This window comes from Daphnia pulex, chromosome 8 (assembly GCF_021134715.1).
Source record: "Daphnia pulex isolate KAP4 chromosome 8, ASM2113471v1".
Taxonomy (NCBI): Eukaryota; Metazoa; Arthropoda; class Branchiopoda; order Diplostraca; family Daphniidae; genus Daphnia; species Daphnia pulex.
In genome coordinates, this window is record NC_060024.1 from 1,805,732 (window position 1) to 1,825,093 (window position 19,362).

Below are 19,362 nucleotides of genomic sequence, written 5' to 3' on the forward strand. Positions count from 1 at the left end.
GGAACCATATGATCTTAATTGTTTTGAATTCAACTTTGAATTATGACTTGTTGAATTGGCAATGTGTTTTCTTATAAAACAGAAAGTACAACGTTAACATTTTACGACGTCGGCATTATTTATAAATCTAGATAACACTATGTGGTAGGACAAATAAACGATTCAAAACATTACCAATTCTGTTAAAACAAATTTAAATTAGGGGAACGCAGTGCACGATCGTCTATTTCTGAAAAATGGGCAGAGGTACACTTCTAGATTACCGAATTCGCCGACGTAACGTATCACACTCAAGGTAGTCAAGGGGTGTTCAGTCCAACAGTTATCTCATTTATTTGATTTGAATTGATAATAATTAATGAAAAAGATGATTGTAATATTTGAAAAAATAAAACAAACGTAGAAATCATATTTTCTTTCGTGTAAACTAGAAAATGTATTTTTAAACCCAAATTAACTATGCCAATTCGCAGATTATCGAATTCGCCGACGTTTCAAACACGTTTAAACACAGTAAAACACAGTAAAACACATTAAAACACGTTTAAACACGTTTAAACACGTTTAAACACGTTTAAACACGTTCAAGTTTCAACTTTCAAGGTCGTCCAATGGAGTTCCATCAACAGTTTTTTTTTATTTTTTAAATTAATTTTACGCTAATTAATAAAAAAATTGATTGTATAATGTGTGGAAAAATAAACTGAACCAAACTATCATAGTTTCTTCCGTGTAAACTTGAAAATGTATTTTTAAACTTAAGTTAACTAGTCCAATGAACGAGTGCCAATAGTGTTGACGTGCTCCGAGTTGATATAAGGGCACAAAAATCTGACCAAGATATTCAAGCTTTCAATTTTGTTACCACAAAAACAAAATGATTTCTACTGTAACCAACGTGTTTGCCTTCTTCTTGCGTATATGGATTCCCTCGTTCCACCTGGAGGATTCCATTACTTCCCCGAATACTGTCGTCCCCGCAGCTCCACGTCTGCAACCGGACTCACAACCCGGTTCTCCCGTGTCCCTTGAGGCACATCCCAGATCGGACGACAGAATTTTCCCAGAAGGGCTTTTCCCAAATTGGGCCATCCGTTGTTTCAAATGGATGGTACCCATTTCCCCGAATGTTACCATCGCAGCAGATCCACGCCTGCTTTTACCGGTCTCTCTACCAGGATCGTCGACGGACACACACAACCACCGTGTGTCTCTCGAACAAGATCCGACCGGATACCAAACCCATACCTCTGTCGCGGGAAATTTGCATTATGACCATCTTAAAGTGCAAGTTGACAGACAACAGTCGAATGAACCTGATGTTAACAGTCTCAAACAACGACTCGTAGTTACGTCATTGGCTCGCGACAGTTTGCGAATAAAGAACAACCTATTGAAGAAGTCTTCTGTCTCGAAGCAACAAAAACTCGATAGAGAAGTAAAAGACTTGAAACTTTCCCACAATGAATTAGTTTCTAAGTTGAATGAATATCAAAAGAAAAACGAGATTTTAGGGCACCAACACGCCCAAATGGAACAAACACTTCACCTGAACATTTCCGAACTGGAGGACAGTTGTTTACGACAAAAAATACTCGGACAAAAATGTGTATCAGCGTCATTGGCTCGCGACAGCTTGCGTGTAAAGAACAACCTATTGAAGAAGTCTTCAATCCGCATGCAAAAGAAAAACCAGAAAGAAATGGATTATTTGAACCGTTCTCACCAAGAATTAGTTGCTGAGTTGAATCAAGCAAAACTTGAAAACGAACTTTTGAGCCATAAACAAGCCCAAATGCAACGTGACAATGAGATCCAGATTTCTGAACTGGAGGAAAAATGTTTACGACTAACGAAGGATAAAGAAGATCTCGCTGTGAAATTGATACAATCCGAGTCCGATGTTAAATCACTTTCTTCGTCATTTGAAAATCAGAAGGAAACAGTTTCCAACTTGGAAAACGTGATTTTGGATTTACAATCGGTGAAACCAACTGTGCCGAACGCAACCTCTCAGGAAACTCAGACCGACACAAGTCAAATAACAACAGTTTTGCCTTATTCCTTACCGAGAACTTATGATCGTGCATTTCTCATGCAGAGAAAATCTTTTGGCATCAAGAAACCCGGATGTCTTCCTTCTGAGATTGTCCGTAAAGTCGCAATGGGCATGACATCCAAAATAACCGAACTACTACCACCAAGAAGACAGATAAAGTTACTCGATACGAAACCAGCAGAGCGTGTCGTTGATACATCGAATGCGTGGAAACCGAAACGAGCGACGCCGACTGCAGCCACTACCACATCAGCAACAGAAGTTGTTCTCAACACGGTACGTGGTATATTGAACAAGATGACGCCGACCAGCCACGAGCGATTCTTGGCAAAGATTCTAGCTCTGGAGATTAATAATGAAGAGAGTTTATCTGGAGTTATTAAACTTTTTTTCGAAAAAGCTCTAGATGAGCCCATGTATGCCGCCACGTACGCTCAGATGTGCCAGGCATTGGCCACCAAACAAGTCGTCTCTTCAACCGACCCAACACAATGTGTTTCATTCCGAAAGTTATTGCTCTCACGCTGCCAAAAAGTATTCCAGAAAGATAGCGATATCCTGATTGATGTTGACAACAAGAGGAAAGAAGTACAAAAGGCTGAAACGAAAGAAAAGAAGAAACTACTTGAGACGGAACTCATTTCTCTCATAGACCGGAACCGAAGAACTGCTCTAGGCAACATCAAGTTCATTGGAGAACTCTACAAAGTCGGAAATATAACTGAAAATGTCATGCACAGTTGTATCCGTCGCCTTATTCAAACACCGTCAGATGAGGAAGCGATAGAGTCCTTGTGTCGCTTATTGACAACCATTGGAAAAGGCTTGGAGAGTCCGAAAAACAGCGCAATCCTGACGTCCTACTTCCAGGCATTGGATTCGATTATTAAACCAAACAAGATCTCAAACCGCATCCGTTTTATGGTCCAAGACCTTTGCGACTTGCGAAAACGCAATTGGCTACCTCGAAATGAGCCCAGCATTACCAACAAAGTCGAAAATAGAAAAACAACAAGTGCTGACGAGCCAGTTACGTCTACTCTCCAATTCACCAAAACGGTGACAAAAGACTTTGGTTCTGAAATAAACAAACTCCCGAGCCAAACTCTGGCTAATACCGAACAGCAAATGACCAGTGACGAAACATGCGGCTTCGAACTGGACATGGAATGTATTAAGCGGTTTTCGAAGCGACATGGACCCTTCAACATCCCGGAACGTGTTGACCGAACCAAACGCCCCGTTTCAGCCGCCCCTGCCGGACCAAAAGTGCAATTCGCATCTAGCGACATTCGCTATAAGAATAAACCCATGAATGGGTACACGGTAACGAGTGTCGACGGTATAGAAACAATTGTCAAGTCCGAGAGTCTTGCGCCAAGAACTCAGCAACTGATTGCAGAAGAGAAAAACCAAAAACTCGGGCCGTCGGCTGCATCAAGCGAACTAAAGAATAAACAAACCACCAAGAGGATTTCACCCCCAATCAAAGTCACTAAAATTACTAAAACAGGTCAAACAGACTCGAAAAAAAATTCTCCAACAGGCCTCGTAATAGCTAAAAAAGAAATAAAACTGCCAACGGAAAAGCATTCTTCGACTGCGTCATCACCCGATTTTGTGATCTTGTCATCGGTGAAACAAGAAGTAAACTACAACGAGATTGTTGTGACTGGAATACCAAGATCTGACAGCGGACGAGTCATCGGAAGTGGTGGAAGTAATATCAAGAGAATTGAAGAACTGTATGGAGTACACTTGAGTTTCTTCGAAGAAAACTTATACATCGCCGATGGAGATGCTGAGGGACGCAGGGCCGCCTGTAGCGACGTGATTGAGAATCTACCTGTGACGATAGAATGCAGAAAGCTAGATCTAACTAAGAATCATTATTCCAGCTGTTATTTGCTGAGACAGCTCAATTTCAACCACAATGTTCGAATCCATCATCGATCAGCCGAAAACAAATTCGTTACCATTTGGGGGACTTTGGACAGATGCAGAAAAGTCTACAAAATCCTTCAAGCCGGATCTCGATAGATTTTTTGTTTCTTTAATTTAAAAAAAAAACTCACAAAAGCCCCAAAAACCAACAAACAAAAACAACAAAAGAAAAAAAAAAGTCCCTATATTAACAAAAAACAAACAAACAAAAAACAAAACAAAAAAAAATTAACTTTTTCTATGTCTTTCTTCTTTCTCCCTTACAACTTTTTAGTTTTTACCTTCCATTTGTTTTCACTAATTCTTCGCTTTCATTTTCTTCTTTTTTCACAATCGGGTCGTCTATGGGAAATCATTATGGGTGGGAACTGTTACTTAATAGCAAGAAGGTCGGTTAAATGTGCAATTAGAAATTTTGGCAAGTGCACGTTGTTCTTATCGAACTTCCCTTCGTGGATTTGTGGTAGTTTTTCATTCCTCGACGAGATTGGATATCAATTGAAAAAAACCTACATTGGATAATGTGTGCATTAATAATGATTACATCAAACAGGTACCGGGATGATCGAGTGATGGTGACGTCATAGGATGGACGGAAGAACCTATTTACTGGGGACCTCCCTGTCTTTAAAATGACTCACGTTGGGTGAATTCGCACGCAATAGTCTAATCGATTAATCAATTCTTTCATGTTTTAGGAAAAGAGTGATTTTAGCTTTAGCATTTTTATTTTAAGCATCGTTATTCTATCCAGCTTATTGAAGCACGATTTTGTGACCGGTTTATGTTTCCCTGAAGCGATGGTGAGGACCGAAGAGGGCCGTTGGCGAGGAAAGAAGAGGCCCGATGGCGAGGACCGAAGAGGATCGATGGCGTGAACCGAAGAGGACCGATGGTGAGGACCGATGGTGAGGACCGAAGAGGACCGATGGCGTTACTACCCACAAGAAGAAAAACATAAACCGGAAATGATTTTGTGACTGAGATAGTTGGTGAATCTCGATGTTTTCATAATCATGTTTCTGCTAATAATCATTTTGTTTCCGAAAAATATTGAAGGATTGATAGTCGGTTATTCTAGAACGTGTGAATTTCATAACCAACGTTTGAGTTCATTTTTTAGGCAGGACGGCTTCGGTTTTTAGGTTCCCGTTCCCCCTTTGACGTAACCATCATCTCGGCTCAAACTGGGACCTGTTTGAATGAATCATTACTAATGCACACATTATCCAATGTAGGTTATTTTCAATTGATGTCCAATCTCGTCGAGGAATGAAAAACTACCACAAATCCACGAAGGGAATGTCGATAAGAACAACGTGCACCTGCCAAAATTTCTAATTGCACATTTAACCGACCTTCCTGCTATTCAACAACAGTTTCCACCCAAGTGATTTCTCCCTCTAGACTCTCATCTGATTGCTTTTCTTTTTTCCTTTTCCCCTTTTTTCTCGCCATTTTCTTCTCTTCTTTCGCTTCCTCTTCGTGTGAATGAATGGAGTCTGAATTGGATGAATGTGTGTGTGAAAATGAGTGTGCCTGCTGATTTGAATTAATATGTCTCAATAAAATATCTTAAACTAAAACCACCATTTGATTGTGTTTTTATTACTTAGCATTAGCAACATTTAGATTGTCATTTTTATTAATCGTAAACGGAAATTTCAAAATAAAAGGCAAACAATGTTTTCTATGAAAAACATTTCGGGAAAACCGTTTATGGCCGACAAAATTAAGGTTAGGTTAGGTTCATAAAAATACTGGTAGCTGATTTTGTTCACGGAGCCGAAAGGGCAATTAACAATTCATGCTTTAATTCTTCAATTTTAAGTACCATCTTTTTCTCAAGGTTTCATAAAAAGTTACTTTATTTCGCATTGCATTAATAAGAAAAATTTAATAACATTCAATTTTGTCTCTAGAAAACTTACTTTTTTAGAAAATAAAATTGAATTTTAATTTTTTCGTTTCTTTACATAAATGCGGTAGCTAATAGGAACAACGCTGCTGACGTATACTTCCTTATTCTCGTACAATTTCATTCAACCGAAAAGTCATAATGGAATTGCCAAAGTCCATATAGCACATTATATTTTCTTCCTTTCCATTTTCCTATTGTTCGATTATTCATAGGTCATGACGATTGACTTTGGGAATGACGCATTCTATTCTAATCAGCGAACTGTTGCCATTGCGAGATCATTAAGCGCGCTCTTTAAAAACGCATTCACTATAAATCGATTGTCGGCACGCAATGACTTTTGCTTACCCTCCCACATTTGTTCTTCGAGGCACTTTTCAATTGACTCGCTTTTACAAAAAATTCGTAAGCTCATAAACCGTCTATGAAATGAACTTGAACTAAGACAGCGGCGGCCGTCTCCATTTGTGGCAATGCAAGGGTGTCGATCATTGTTGTCTAAAATAAAGTGGTAACTGAATAAAAATCTTAAATAACAAAAAGGCTTATCCTAATGGAGCCAACTCGTGTTGGTCGTATGTGCCAAGCCCAAGCGCATACCATAGATTAAATTCTTAACCGACGATTCGAAACGGTGTGAATTTTCAAGAAATCAAGTTTTAAGCTCGGATTCTCATTAATTTAAAATTCGTAAAATCTACTTTTTTAAACTAAATTAAACCAATGCAGGAATGGAAATTGGATTCAAACGTGTCTGGGTGCTCTGCTGCTGCCGATAGCTTTTGTAACCCATTTTTTGTCCTTGTTCCTCGAATTAGATAAACGGATAACATAATGAAATGAAGCAAATGGTATGTTTATTACCTAATTGAAGATTGGTCCGATTCAGGGAAGTCCCGAAAACTACTGGATTCTAGAAGATGGAAGCGACGCGATGTTACCCACTTGGTCAAAAGGGTAAACAAAAAATAAATATACTGACACTTCTTATATATTGATTTATTAAATTATTATGACAATAACTGAAATTCTTTTAGTCTTTAAAATTCTAAATATTTCATAGGCTTCAATCTGTAAATGAGCTAAAAAAATGTTTAGTCAAAAAGTTAGTCAATTAACGACCAATTTAATGGCTTATAGGAGAGAAGTTTGCTTAGATGCTGTTTGCTATAAAAAGACTAACGGACGTTGAATGTCACTGAATTTCTTCGACCTTCACGTTTACACTTGAATCAGTCTTGTCAACGGTAGTGTTATTTTTTCATTGGCCTTTGGACGCAAGTAAAAAATATTAAAGAGGAAGTAGAGGAATCCAGTGAGGAAAGCGATGACTCCCAAAATGCGGAAAACCACTCGCTTGCCGAACGCTCCGATCAGGACTCGGCCGACCGAGCTTCCGATTCCAGCCCCTAAATCACCCAACATCAATTACTAAATTAATAAAGTCGATAATCCTTAAATTTCTTCATTTGGAGTCTTGACAGACCTAGTCCGAAGTAGGTCGCTGAAATCAATCCTTGAATGGAAGTCGCAGTGGACGTCGTCCCCAGTTGGGTGGCATAGATCATAAAAGATGTCAGGGACAGACCGGACAGAGCACCATTAATGGCTTCAATAGACTCGTATACGAGACACAAGTTCGGGTCGGTGATGTACGAATATCCTTGGGTATAAGACTCAGTTGGGTTTGATATACAACAGATTAAACTTAATAGAATAAAATCAAAACATACCTATTAGACGTATGCGCTGGGAATAAAAGAGACTTTTCATTTGTACATGATTTCCCTTACTTCTTCTTCTTCTTTCAGAGTCCAAGAGTTGCAGAGATAATCACAAGTGCCGTGTGAGAGAGATAGGGGGGAGGTCTCGCACCCAATGATCGACGACCATTAAAAATGTGTACACATCCATCATTCGAGGAAAGGGATATGTGAGATTCAGTCGTCCAAAAGACATCAAACCTAAAATAAAAGAATAATTAAGGAAAATCAACAATAATGGGTACATGATCTAGTAAGTTTAGATTCAGTGAGGGCAAGTGATTTCATGTTTTTGTTGCAGAGCCATCGCGTATAACGGATGCATCGTAATTAGCTATCATCAATTACAGCTATAAAGACTAGAAATGCAAATAATTTTACAATTCCCTATGACAGTGATTGATGAATATGGCTTTCATCAAATATCAGGAAATCATGTAAAAAAGTTTAGACCTTTAAATAGATTAAAAGAGAAGTATACATAATAAAAAATGTCATTAATGAATATTAATTAATGTCATAAATAAACCAATCAATAAACCATCAAAAGGTAATTGACTGTATGGTCAGGCCAGTTTCTTTTTTCGTCAGGTCAATTGCCTTTCTCTTTTATTGCTTGGTTCTTATAAGAACCGAGGGGGGGCGAACGCCAGGTGAACCTATTGCGATTTGTCATTTCTTTCTTGCTTGGCTCTTATAAGAACCGAATGGGCCAAACTCAAGGTTGGCCGAATGCGAGTTGTGTTTCTCTGAGTTTTTCTCTTTCTTGCTTGGCTCTTATAAGGACCGAGTAGGGCAAACGCCAGGTGGACCTATTGCGAGATGTCTTTTCTTTCTTGCTTGGCTCTTATAAGAACCGATGGGCCGAAATCCAAGTGGGCCGAACTCCAGGTGGGCCGAGACTCAGCAGACATCCATCTCGTTGCAGCTCTCAGTGAAGAATGGTACCTCCTGGCCTACCAGAGGGCGCTTATATAGGTCCGCACGGCATTGAAGCTGGCTTACCATCAGGTAGTGAGGTCCCCCCAGCCAATGGAAAAACGAAGCTTCAACAGAAGGCAGCAGTGATTTTCTTTATAACCTCCAAATCCTCTTGGTTCAGGTAGCGGGGATCAGACTTCGGTTTCTTCGGTGAAGGTTCCATTCCGTGTTGACAGGTCGAGTCAACCCGAGAGACTGAGGCTGGTAAGAAAGGACACTGCTTTTATACGCCACAGCGTCCTAGGGTTAGGGAAGCTCCTCCTCTCTGAGAGGGCCAGGATTGGCTACTTCGTAGAGGGCCAGGATTGGCTACCAAGGTAGCCAATCCTGGCCCTGTGGTAGTTTCTCGGGTAATCAACTGATAATCAAAGGATTTATTTTAAAGTAAATGATTTTTAAACGTTAGCAATGTGGTCTTGTAGTAAAACACTTGCATGTGTCTCCACTGTAATTTGTCTAATTGTCCAGTTTCGAGTTTTGAGCTGGGCTGTATCTGTTCATAAAAAGGAGGTAATTATTTAAATTATGTTAAAATATTGATGGATTTTCATTCTCTTCAAATATGTGAGGATACAGGCATTCAAAATGGAGATTGACACCGCATTTGTTGCAGTCGACCAGTTAGCAACTGAGTTAAGTTGCAGCAACGTTGAAACTTTTGTTTGTATGCCTTTATAAACTAAAAATTACGAAAAGTTTGCCTTATTAATTCCCATTTTAATGTAGCTTCTACTAGATTTGTAAAATGTGAAAAATGCCACCATTTCTTTGTGGGGTTGTCAGAGGTGGATCAAAAGAAATCAGTTATTGAGTCACAAGAAGCAGCTGCTGAAGTTAAACCTGGACAGTTTAAGAAAGCTCCACCACCTCCCCAAAAGGTATATAATTATCATGAACAACACTGAAAGATGTGTGTGTATAGTGATCGTAACATCATTTTTAGATATATGAATATTTGAATCACCATGTGATTGGTCAAGAATGGGCAAAAAAAAGTCCTATCAGTTGCAGTGTACAATCACTACTAACGGATTTTCAATAATTTGCCTAGTATTCCAAAGAAGGGAAATGAAGAACAAGAAGTACCTGCAGCAAATCAAGGTGGAAGGGGTAGAACAACTCCCCAAGCCTGGGCTGGTAAATATATAATATCGTTTTTCTCCCTTACTATTTTTCAGCTCCATGTTAGCCTGATTATGATCTGGATAAAGATTTAAAATTCTTTCCTTTTTAAAATGCTAAACAGATCTACTCCAAGTGACTGGATTAGGTCAGTCTCACGGGCTAGGAGCATCAGGTACCACGTCCCAACAACAGACATTGCCACCTGCATCAGATGAACCAAAGACTTCAGCTGCATCTTCCGGCAGTGATATATTGGACACAAGTTCTCATGAACTACGTCTAGATAAAAGTAACATTCTCATGTTGGGACCCACCAGATCAGGTAGTCAAGCTACGCTTTAGTTATTGCAGTTCTCAGTCGTATTTTTTTTTTATAATGTAGCAAATTGAAATCTAACGCTTTTTTAAAATTTATTTAGGAAAGACGCTTCTAGCACAGACAATCGCTCAATGTTTAGATGTTCCTTTTTTCTATTTGTGACTGTACGACTTTGACGCAAGTTGGATATGTCGGTGAAGACATTGAAAGTGTAAGCATTCTACCCCTTTAAGTTTTCTTTTAAATACTTTTGTAATGAAAATTATCTCTCAGGTGATTGCCAAACTGCTGCAAGATGCAAACTACAATGTTGACAAAGCCCAACAAGGTAGGCTCATTCAATCCATTTTACAATGTTAATAATTCTGATCAAAATGACGCAATAACTAATATGTTTCCTTGTTGTTAGGTATCGTATTCCTCGACGAGGTTGATAAAATCGGCGCCGTACCTGGAATTCATCAGTTGCGTGACGTTGGAGGAGAAGGAGTGCAGCAAGGAATGCTGAAGATGCTTGAGGGAACGATTGTCAATGTTCCTGAAAAAATTGCTCCTCGCAAACTTCTAGGAGAAACTATTCAAGTTGATACGACAAATATCCTGTTCGTTGCTTCAGGTGCCTATACAGGACTGGATCGTATTGTGTCTCGCCGCAAAAATGAAAAGGTTATAAGTTCCCAAATTTACGCATTAGAGGCTTGCGTTTAATCTTAAAAATCATTGCCACATTACAGTATTTGGGATTCGGCGCTAGTTCTTCTGGGAATAGTGCCAGAAGACGTGCGGCTACGCAAACAGGAATGGGTGAAGTATCCTCAGAAGTTGCTGACGATGAAAGCGAAAGAGATGCTTTCCTTCGTGCAGTCGAAGCAATGGATTTGATTGATTTTGGCATGATTCCTGAATTTGTCGGTCGTTTCCCTGTGATCGTACCTTTTCATTCTCTCTCCCAAGACACATTGGTCAGAATTCTTACTGAACCTCGAAATGCTCTAGTCCCACAGTTCCAGATGCTCTTTGGAATGGATAACTTTAAGGTACTGCAGACTTCATTATCGCACAAACAATTATTTCATTTGACCCGATGTCATGTTTTAGGTTGAGTTAACTTTCTCCCCAGAAGCACTCAGAACTATTTCTAAACAAGCAATGGAAAAAAAGACTGGCGCCCGAGGCTTGAGAGCTATATACATGATATTTTACACAATTTGCTCAGAACAAGTTCATGATTTTTATATAATTTACTTTCCCTTTAGGAAACTTTATTACTTGACGCGATGTTTGAAATTCCTGGTTCCGATATTGGTATTTATAAAGAGACTATTTCTAGAAGAGCGGGCTCATTGATATATGATTTTTTTATCGTGTTTTTAGTATCAGTCCATGTCACAGAGGACGCTGTTAATGGCAGAAGTCAACCTCTCTTCATCCATGATGCAGCCCAAGTATAATATCCTTACGAAAATAATTAAACTTTTCATTTGGTTCTAATTTTTGTTTCTTACAGAGCGTTACCAGTGATGGTCAAGTAGCTGTTGACGACGAAGAATTGGGACAAGCCCAAGCTGGACGGGGTTAGATGATACTTTGTTTTCAAACAACAACTTTTCGTTTTCTTTCCAACGGGGCTACTTATGGCGTATATATATCGGGATTTCTAGACTACGTCGATATGTACAATTTTTAAAAAATGTACTAAGCCTCTCTTGTTGCCTCGTTTTATTTCTATCTTCTTTTTGTTTATGGGACTCGAAGCCTTCAATAAAGTCGATATAACTTCATTTCAATTAGGTTTAGACTTAGATTAACTAAGACAAATTGGGACAACTAACTGTGCTAATTGTGATGTGAATAGCAAAATATTATGATTTAAAAACAAACAATCCAAAATGCATTATAATGTAATTGTATTCTCAAAGTAAGGTCACCAGTGGTTGATGAATCCTATTTAAGAACTTTAAACCTTGTTTAATTTTTAGTATGTGTGATGTTCTTTTCTACTTAGGATGTCTTCTTTTTCTTGAACAGCCGCATGAAGACAATCATGGCTAAATAATAGAAAAATTAACATTAAATAAACATCAACATTACAAGCAATAGATTACCTATGAAAGACATGCAGACAAGCAATAAAAACAACCAAACCCAGCAACAGGTACAGAATCCACTTATCTCTTGAAGCTTTTGGGTTTGAGTCTGAAGGTTTGTTTGATTTTCTTCAGCCAGAATGTTGGCCTTTTCCAGTGTAATTAAGTCCTGTCTGATAATTGAGTTTGCAGACATGGTTTGCTCTTTCATGGTTTTAGCCATGGTAAGCAAATTATTTGTGATTTCTTCTTGGGTTTGCTGCTCATTACTAATCACTCCATCAAAATCCTGCACATGAGTAGGAGTGGTGTTTATTTTTATGGTGCTCAGTAATTCAGTTTTTCTTTGCCTTAATGTTGAAGCAGGATTTTCAAATTCTTCATTTTTTTCTGTTGAGACAGACTCTTTTGCTGGAAGTAATTTATTGGTCAGCAACTCATCCCTAACTTGATTGCTATACTGAGATGCATTTTTATGTCGGATTTCCTTTGAAACTGTGTCTCCGTGTGGAGAAGAGCAAGGGGACAAAAATTGAGAAGCATTGTTTTTTCGGTACTCGCAAGTCATCACGACACGCCCGATGTGTGATGTTCTTTTAAAACCGGAATTCTTCGCCTTTCTGTAAAAAAAAAACCGGAATCTCTAAAATAAAAACCGGAATTCTTCGCCTTTCTGTTTCCAGATCTGTTGAAAAGTAACAACAAAAAATGCTCATTAGCAATTGACCAATTGTTCTGAAAAGTAGAGTAGCAACACATCTTACGGTCTTCCACTGCTATTGTTTCTTCACCATTTTAAATTTCTGTCAGTCTCTTCACCATCTTGCAATGACCCAGTATACATGTGTCCATGTTGGTTGTAGACTAAAGATTCCTGAGTGAGAGAAGAGAAATAAGGCATGACTTTAAAATATCAATGAAATGTTAATTTTACCTAAAGAATAAACATAACAAAGCAAGAGTTGACAAAAATCTTACTCGAGTCATCTTGTGTCGTGGAAGATTGGCAAAAGAAGATAGATTTTCTTTTCTTAATTCATCTGATATTCAAGTCAACAAAGAGTTTGATAACTATCTCGAAAGTTACCAATCTCAATCTCTTTCTTCGTCGATTCTGGTTCTTCTCACTGACTAATATTTTACTGAAACAATAATATATTGTGGCCAATTTTGGAATTGTGATCCATGTGGTGATTGAAGATGAGAATTGTTGCTCTTCCAGGTGAAATATAGTATTTGGCAGTTCACTTAATTGGTGTGTTTTGCCACTGAATGTGTGTTGATCCCTTCAAGAGGTTCTTCATTACTGGATTATTCATTGGCAATAGTATTGTGACCCAATAAAGACACAAAACAAACTTTATTTATCGCATTCACTGCTTTTTCAGCACGCCATGACTGCAATAAATCCGATGCAGAAATTGTAATGCGTGAATGAATTTTTATTTTGACATAACTGGAGAATATCGTATGAGTATCGTACAAACCGAACAGACGACGAATTGGACGTTGCCAGATTGATTGTTTACCAACTTTCAACAGGTTTTTTGAAAGATTTTAACCGGATTTAGCGCTTTTCAGGTTTCAGTTTTACAGGAATACACTCTATTTATTCTGTAGTTTCAAGACATAAATATTGCAAATATCTGGTAAGTGATAATGGCAAATTTTGTTTATTTTTCAGTAAATATCAAACAGCATAACAATAGTTCCAATGCTATTCATTCTCCCGTATTCGCAACCCATCGCCCAAATTAGAATCATCGTTTAATATCGTTAAAAATTCGTTATTCTATGGACTGAAGTCCGACTATTTCACATCAAATTTGTCTGTTTTATTTTCATGCTGAAAGTTCAGACGGGCAATCCGGTTGTCGGCTCGGATGAGCCTTCACGAAAGGCTCAAGAACTTCGAGATTCTTTTCCACACGAGCAACATTAGGAAACTGTGCCATGTCCACATCAAACCTTATTTAAGACGAAGCGAGAGAAAAATAGAACATGAAACGAATCATGGAAACTTTAGTCTTTACTACCTCCTTGCATTGTATAGTTGTGGGACAAGGCAACAATCAGCCATTGTAACATCATCTCCAACACAGAAATTTCCACTGGAAGTTTCTAATATTTTTTCTAATGCTGTAATAAAAAATTTTGTTTTTATATAAACTTTGCAAACATATTTCTTAGAGTTTCTTCACCTACCAGTGAGTCCTTTGAAATTCCACTTATTTTAGCAGCCCAATCTTTCTGTTTAGATTCTTCAAATTGTTTAAGTACAGCCACATTCTGTAAGGGTTGAATCCCAGAACCAATAATTTCACATATTTCTCTCACTTTGAATCTTATCACACCATCTTTTGGCAATAAGGGTTTTAAAGGATAAGATTCTTCTAAATATTCCAAAATAGCTACCTAAATGTACAGATGGAAGTAAAAATTATGCAATGAAACCAAGGACAGGACTCGTTCGTTTGGATTCCGCCTTACTCGATGCTTTAGACGTCGATTTAGATGGAGAGGAAGAAATCTGGAATATTTAGATACCAGCAACATAAACTGGAATATCAGCAACATAGACCAGGTAGTCGATAAACTTAAAAATAAACCAAAGTTACCGATGGTATAGATTTTTTTTCTAAAGTAAGACTGGCATCTTGATGTCTCTTACGCACGACACAGCTAAGAAAACTACTTGCCCTGTGAAATCAGAGGACAGATCTGCATCTAACTCATACGATCGTCGCTTTCTGGGCTGCATGACTGGCGTCATCTTGTCTGTGGGGTTCCAAGAGCTGGAACGACGTTCACAGGTGTTATTGGTTAGTAAAAAAAAAAAATGATAATGAGATTGTCGTAGCGAAAAAGAGCTGTTAGTTGGCATCTGACCTGCTGGAGTTGGCTTTGGGCTAATCGTGACATCGTGGCTGCATGACAGGCGTCTCCATTTCTGTGGGGTTCCAAGAGCTGGAACGACGTTTACGAGTGTTCATGGCTTGTGGTGTGTTATACTGAGCATCAATGTTGCGAAAGAAAGCTGTTGTAAAGTGTCGTGATTGTCTGCTCTGCTGGAGGTGGCTTTGGGCTGATCGTAGATGATTTGTTGACTGCAGAAATTTCGGCGCTGTCCCAAAATTTCTGAATTGATTTGAGAACAATTAATAATTTACCATTAGATGCTTCACTACCCCTCTGTAAGGCCCTGCAGAACAAATTATAAAAACCATTAAAAATAACTTTAAAACAAAAAACGAAAAAGGAGCTTCATACAGTGAATGTCTGGTATTGCGTGGATTTGCCTTGTCCTTTTCAGATGACATTTGTGCCAACAAGTGATTCTGTTATGGTTTCACTATCAGACTGCGATTCTCAAACACAAGCTTCTTTTTGTCCATGTTTAAGGAGGCAACTTCTTCGTTCAGATTGTCTAACTGATTTTGCATTTTTTCGAACTAACGAGGCAAACAATTATAGTGAACGAGCAATGACTGAAAGCTCATAAAAATAGATGAAACATACTTTAACTGCATATTGATTGATGACTTCATCTTTACGGTTGAGCTCTTTCTTAGCACTGTCGTACTTCTTGCGTAAATAAGCAATCTCAGATTCAAAATCCAGTGTTGAAGCCTTGCTGAGGTGACTCTCAGTGAGCTATGTAAAACAGAAGAGTGATTAAATATTGGAAATCAAATAAATATATAAGTTAAATGAATACAAACCTCCTCCTTATTCACGGACAGCATTTCTTCCTTTCGTACAGAAATGGAGTCATCATAACGTGTTTCTAACTCGCTCTTCGCTTTATTAACCGCTTCAAGCTCGCGTCAAGCGTCGCTTTCGCAGTTTAGGGACAGCCACATTAAGATTACATTACACTGTATCTGAGAGGGCCAGAATTGGCGGGGGGAGTGCCCTCTCCTCTCTGGCAGAGGGAGGGCCCTCTCCTCTCTGAGAGGGCCAGAATTGGCTATCAGGCAGACAACCAGGCAACCAATCAGAGAGGAGAGGGCCAGAATTGGCTACAACCATGCAACCAATGAGAGAGGAGGAGCTTCCCATACCCCAGGACTGCGGCGTATAAAAGCAGTGCCACATCTTGTCACAACCTCAGTCTCTCGAACGTCCACAGCAGATCGAGATCACTCTTAAGTTAACTGGAGTCAAGGCGCAAACAGTTAAAGCCGCTCACAAGAAGATTGCCTGCCCCGGCCATTGAAGGAGTCAAGAAACCCCATCGTTATCTTTCCGGCGACATCGCGATCCCACTTGGAAGTAATGGAACCAACTCCCAAGAAAACCAATGGAATGGAGTTGCCGAATCTTAGCAACGAAGATGCGGAATTGATCCGCGAACTGACGGCGGAATTGGAAGAGATCCTGGCCGTAAAAAACCAGCAAATAGAGGAACTGAAAGATGAACTGGAAGCTGTCCGCATGATACTTAATGTAAGTATTTATTTATTTTTTATTTATTTATTATTTTTTTATTTCTAATTTAATTTTCATTTCAGACGGAACCCCTGGTCCTCAACAGGGAAACGCTGAAAGTCGCTCCGTGGCAGTCGTTTGGGGTTGCAGACCACGATGCTGCAAACCCTGCGCCGAATGGAGGAGGCATTGGAGCCGTTGGCGGAGGCGGAGTCGTTGGCGTTGGCGGAGGCGAAGTCGTTGGCGGAGGCGGTGCCGGAGTCGGTGGTGGAGCCGGAGTCGGTGGTGGAGCCGCTGCCAACCGCCACTAGGCCAGACTTTGCCCGTATGTTCCCTTTTGTGCCTATTCCGTCGACCATTGGAAGCAATTTTGTATTCCCCTCCCCCCTTACTGTTCTGGAATCCGTCGATAACAATTGTCGCTCCCTTCCCTTTGTTTCATTCAATGTGAATTTATGTGTCTCGCTTTCTCCAGTTGTAACTTGAAATCGTAAAACCTCATAATACGATAATTTCAATAAATTGTTCATTCACATCGAAAATATTTTCAGTTATTATTAGCATGGTCGAAGAGGGGGGTGGTTTGTTCACGCACTATAATTTTCCCCTAAGGCTTGATCCTCGGGTTTACAGGTTTTTTTCAAAGCCTTGACTCTAATCTATCTCTTGTGTGTGTTGCCGTGTGCTGCCTTGATTGGGACAGGGGCATGTCGTTAGAGGCGAGGTTAGAGGCGCAGGATTGGACCCGGCCGGGTCGTCGCAGCAGATCGTCCCATCCGGGCGTACTGATCCTGTTCATGTTAAGGTAAACTTTGACGACGGCCAGTCTCGACGTCGCAGGCTTGTCACGGAGTCAAACATTCTCGTCTGGTACTATCGATGAAGTTGATTTGCTTCGTTTTCGAACCGTCACCATAGTTATACGCCAGAGGCAGAGTGTAGTTACTCACGGTTGAGTTGCAGGAGGCAGTTTGATGATTGGGCTACTGAATTGCGCTGAATTGGATCTATATACATGCAAATTCCATGTTGTCACGATCGAACCTGAACTTTTAACCTACTCGGTGGAGGCGTTCGCTTAGTTACAAATTGAAATGAAGAAGAGGTCAAGAAAATTAGATTTTGAAACCTTTTCGTTCTAATGGCAGATTGATCGGCCCTTTTCTGTGCGCGACAGCTCAAAACTTTGATCCCCATGACGGCTGAACAAAACCTGCTTTATTACTTGACTTGTTTTGGTACGAAAAGAACTTTCACCCGCTTTCACCGTCGAAAAAATGTCTCAATCAATCAATTGGTGGCCGATTCTGTTGGAACGAATATTTAAGGAGCTGAGAACTTCCAGAGTCATAAATCTTGGCATTGAAAATTTGAAACAACATATTAATTGAATATTGACATCTTTGACTGCAAGAATATGGAAACCAGTTTTTAATTGTCTTTTTTTTTTAATTTGAAACTTAGGAAGAATTGCATAGCGACTATAGCTATACTGATGAAAGGTAGCTCAGCCAAAACTCACCAATAACATAATTAAGGACAGTGGGAGAATGAATGATACTAATGCGTTGGGCAATCTCGTCGCCAATCGAATAATATTTTGTGGCGTGTGATGGACGTTTCATGCCATAGACGAATTTGCTGGCGTCTCTCATGCGCCGGGTTTCCTTATTTGAATTTAGAACAAATTGAAATTTTGGGAAAAATGTGTCGTTACATCGAATTCCCGTCTTCCTTTTAATTTAACAAATTGAAAATTTCAGGTCAACGACAAAACGTGTGGATATTGGGTTACACACGCCATATACTATGTTCAAGCATACTGATTTCCAAACTGTTTTGATAAGCATATCGACTAAAAAGCTCACAATTGAGACAAAAAGCGTCCGATATGGTCTGTCCGTTCACCCGTAAAAATCAGTTCTAGTATATCAAGTTACTTTATACATGTGTCGAAGCTGTTGGGGGTTGATGGCAACCAGCCAGTCTAAACAAGGAGCTATTGTCGACGCATCGAATCAAACTAGGTATATATGTGTGCTGCTGTTATTTCCAATTTGGTCCTTTGCGTGCTCATGTGTTTATAGTTTCGGTTACAGGATTCGTATATACCTATATACCCAACACGGAGCTGCAATGCATGCGTGACACCAGACAGGTTTTATTTATATATTATATGTCGTAGTTGCAGTATACGTGCGCCAATTTAACTAATACAATTTCTCATTTGAATCTTTTTTTTTTTTCGCCAGAGTGCTGCTGCAACGACCTTGCTGTATTCTGTGTGTGCATACACTCTCGCCCTCCCAGTATGCCAAATTGATCAAAATCCGCTTTTGGGCATTTGTATTATTATTCACTTTTGCTTATTGGAAAATCAGCAACTTTCGATGAATCCTATGTGCATGACCATAGGAAGCAATGATGGAAATTCGAATGCTAATTTCATCAGTTTTCAAGTGAGTTTTCGTGAAATGCAAACCTGCTTGACAATTTTTTTACTGTAAGAATAATGTGTGGGGCTCAACTCACTCGCACTCGCACTCGCGCTCAACTCGCTGTGGGCGTCAACTTGAGCGCGGTTAGCGTTGGCAAACGAGAAGCAAAGTCGAATCAGGCAGAAATGAAATCCTCGCTAATAATTCCGAAGTAATATTCGATTCCTTATTTTCCTTATTTTCCTTATTTTATCGTGCCATGTAGCTGCTTGTAGGTTACTCCTTTGCGCCGCT

At 39.4% G+C, this 19,362-nt stretch overlaps 1 protein-coding gene, 2 long non-coding RNA genes and 1 pseudogene across 5 annotated transcripts; 2 read left to right on the plus strand and 2 right to left on the minus strand.

Moving 5' to 3' along the window:
* Positions 1-4,735: 4,735 nt before the first annotated feature.
* On the minus strand, positions 4,736-8,266 carry LOC124200752. 3 transcript variants are annotated; one of them, XR_006877364.1, is made up of 3 exons: positions 7,411-8,101; positions 6,789-7,333; positions 4,736-4,940 (listed from the first exon to the last, which is right to left on the minus strand). It is a non-coding gene; the product is annotated as an uncharacterized LOC124200752 (long non-coding RNA). The 3 variants fall into 3 exon arrangements; XR_006877363.1 differs by lacking the exon at positions 4,736-4,940 and adding an exon at positions 5,955-6,725; XR_006877362.1 differs by lacking the exon at positions 4,736-4,940 and having other exon boundaries at positions 6,898-7,333; positions 7,411-8,266.
* Positions 8,267-9,047: 781 nt separating this feature from the next.
* Positions 9,048-11,300, plus strand: LOC124200750 (ATP-dependent Clp protease ATP-binding subunit clpX-like, mitochondrial; the record flags this gene model as incomplete). Its single annotated transcript, XM_046597054.1, is given in 12 exon segments — positions 9,048-9,178; positions 9,245-9,332; positions 9,395-9,546; positions 9,612-9,656; positions 9,658-9,805; positions 9,915-10,115; positions 10,213-10,259; positions 10,261-10,323; positions 10,386-10,440; positions 10,522-10,778; positions 10,847-11,141; positions 11,209-11,300. Coding segments are annotated over 12 exon segments (1,545 nt in total), but the record flags the coding sequence as incomplete, so codon positions are not given.
* Positions 11,301-11,367: 67 nt separating this feature from the next.
* LOC124200751 lies at positions 11,368-11,992 on the plus strand. The gene is made up of 3 exons (XR_006877361.1): positions 11,368-11,417; positions 11,487-11,557; positions 11,620-11,992. It is a non-coding gene; the product is annotated as an uncharacterized LOC124200751 (long non-coding RNA).
* Positions 11,993-14,033: 2,041 nt separating this feature from the next.
* On the minus strand, positions 14,034-14,972 carry LOC124199711 (annotated as a pseudogene).
* Between the last annotated feature and the right edge of the window lie 4,390 nt (positions 14,973-19,362).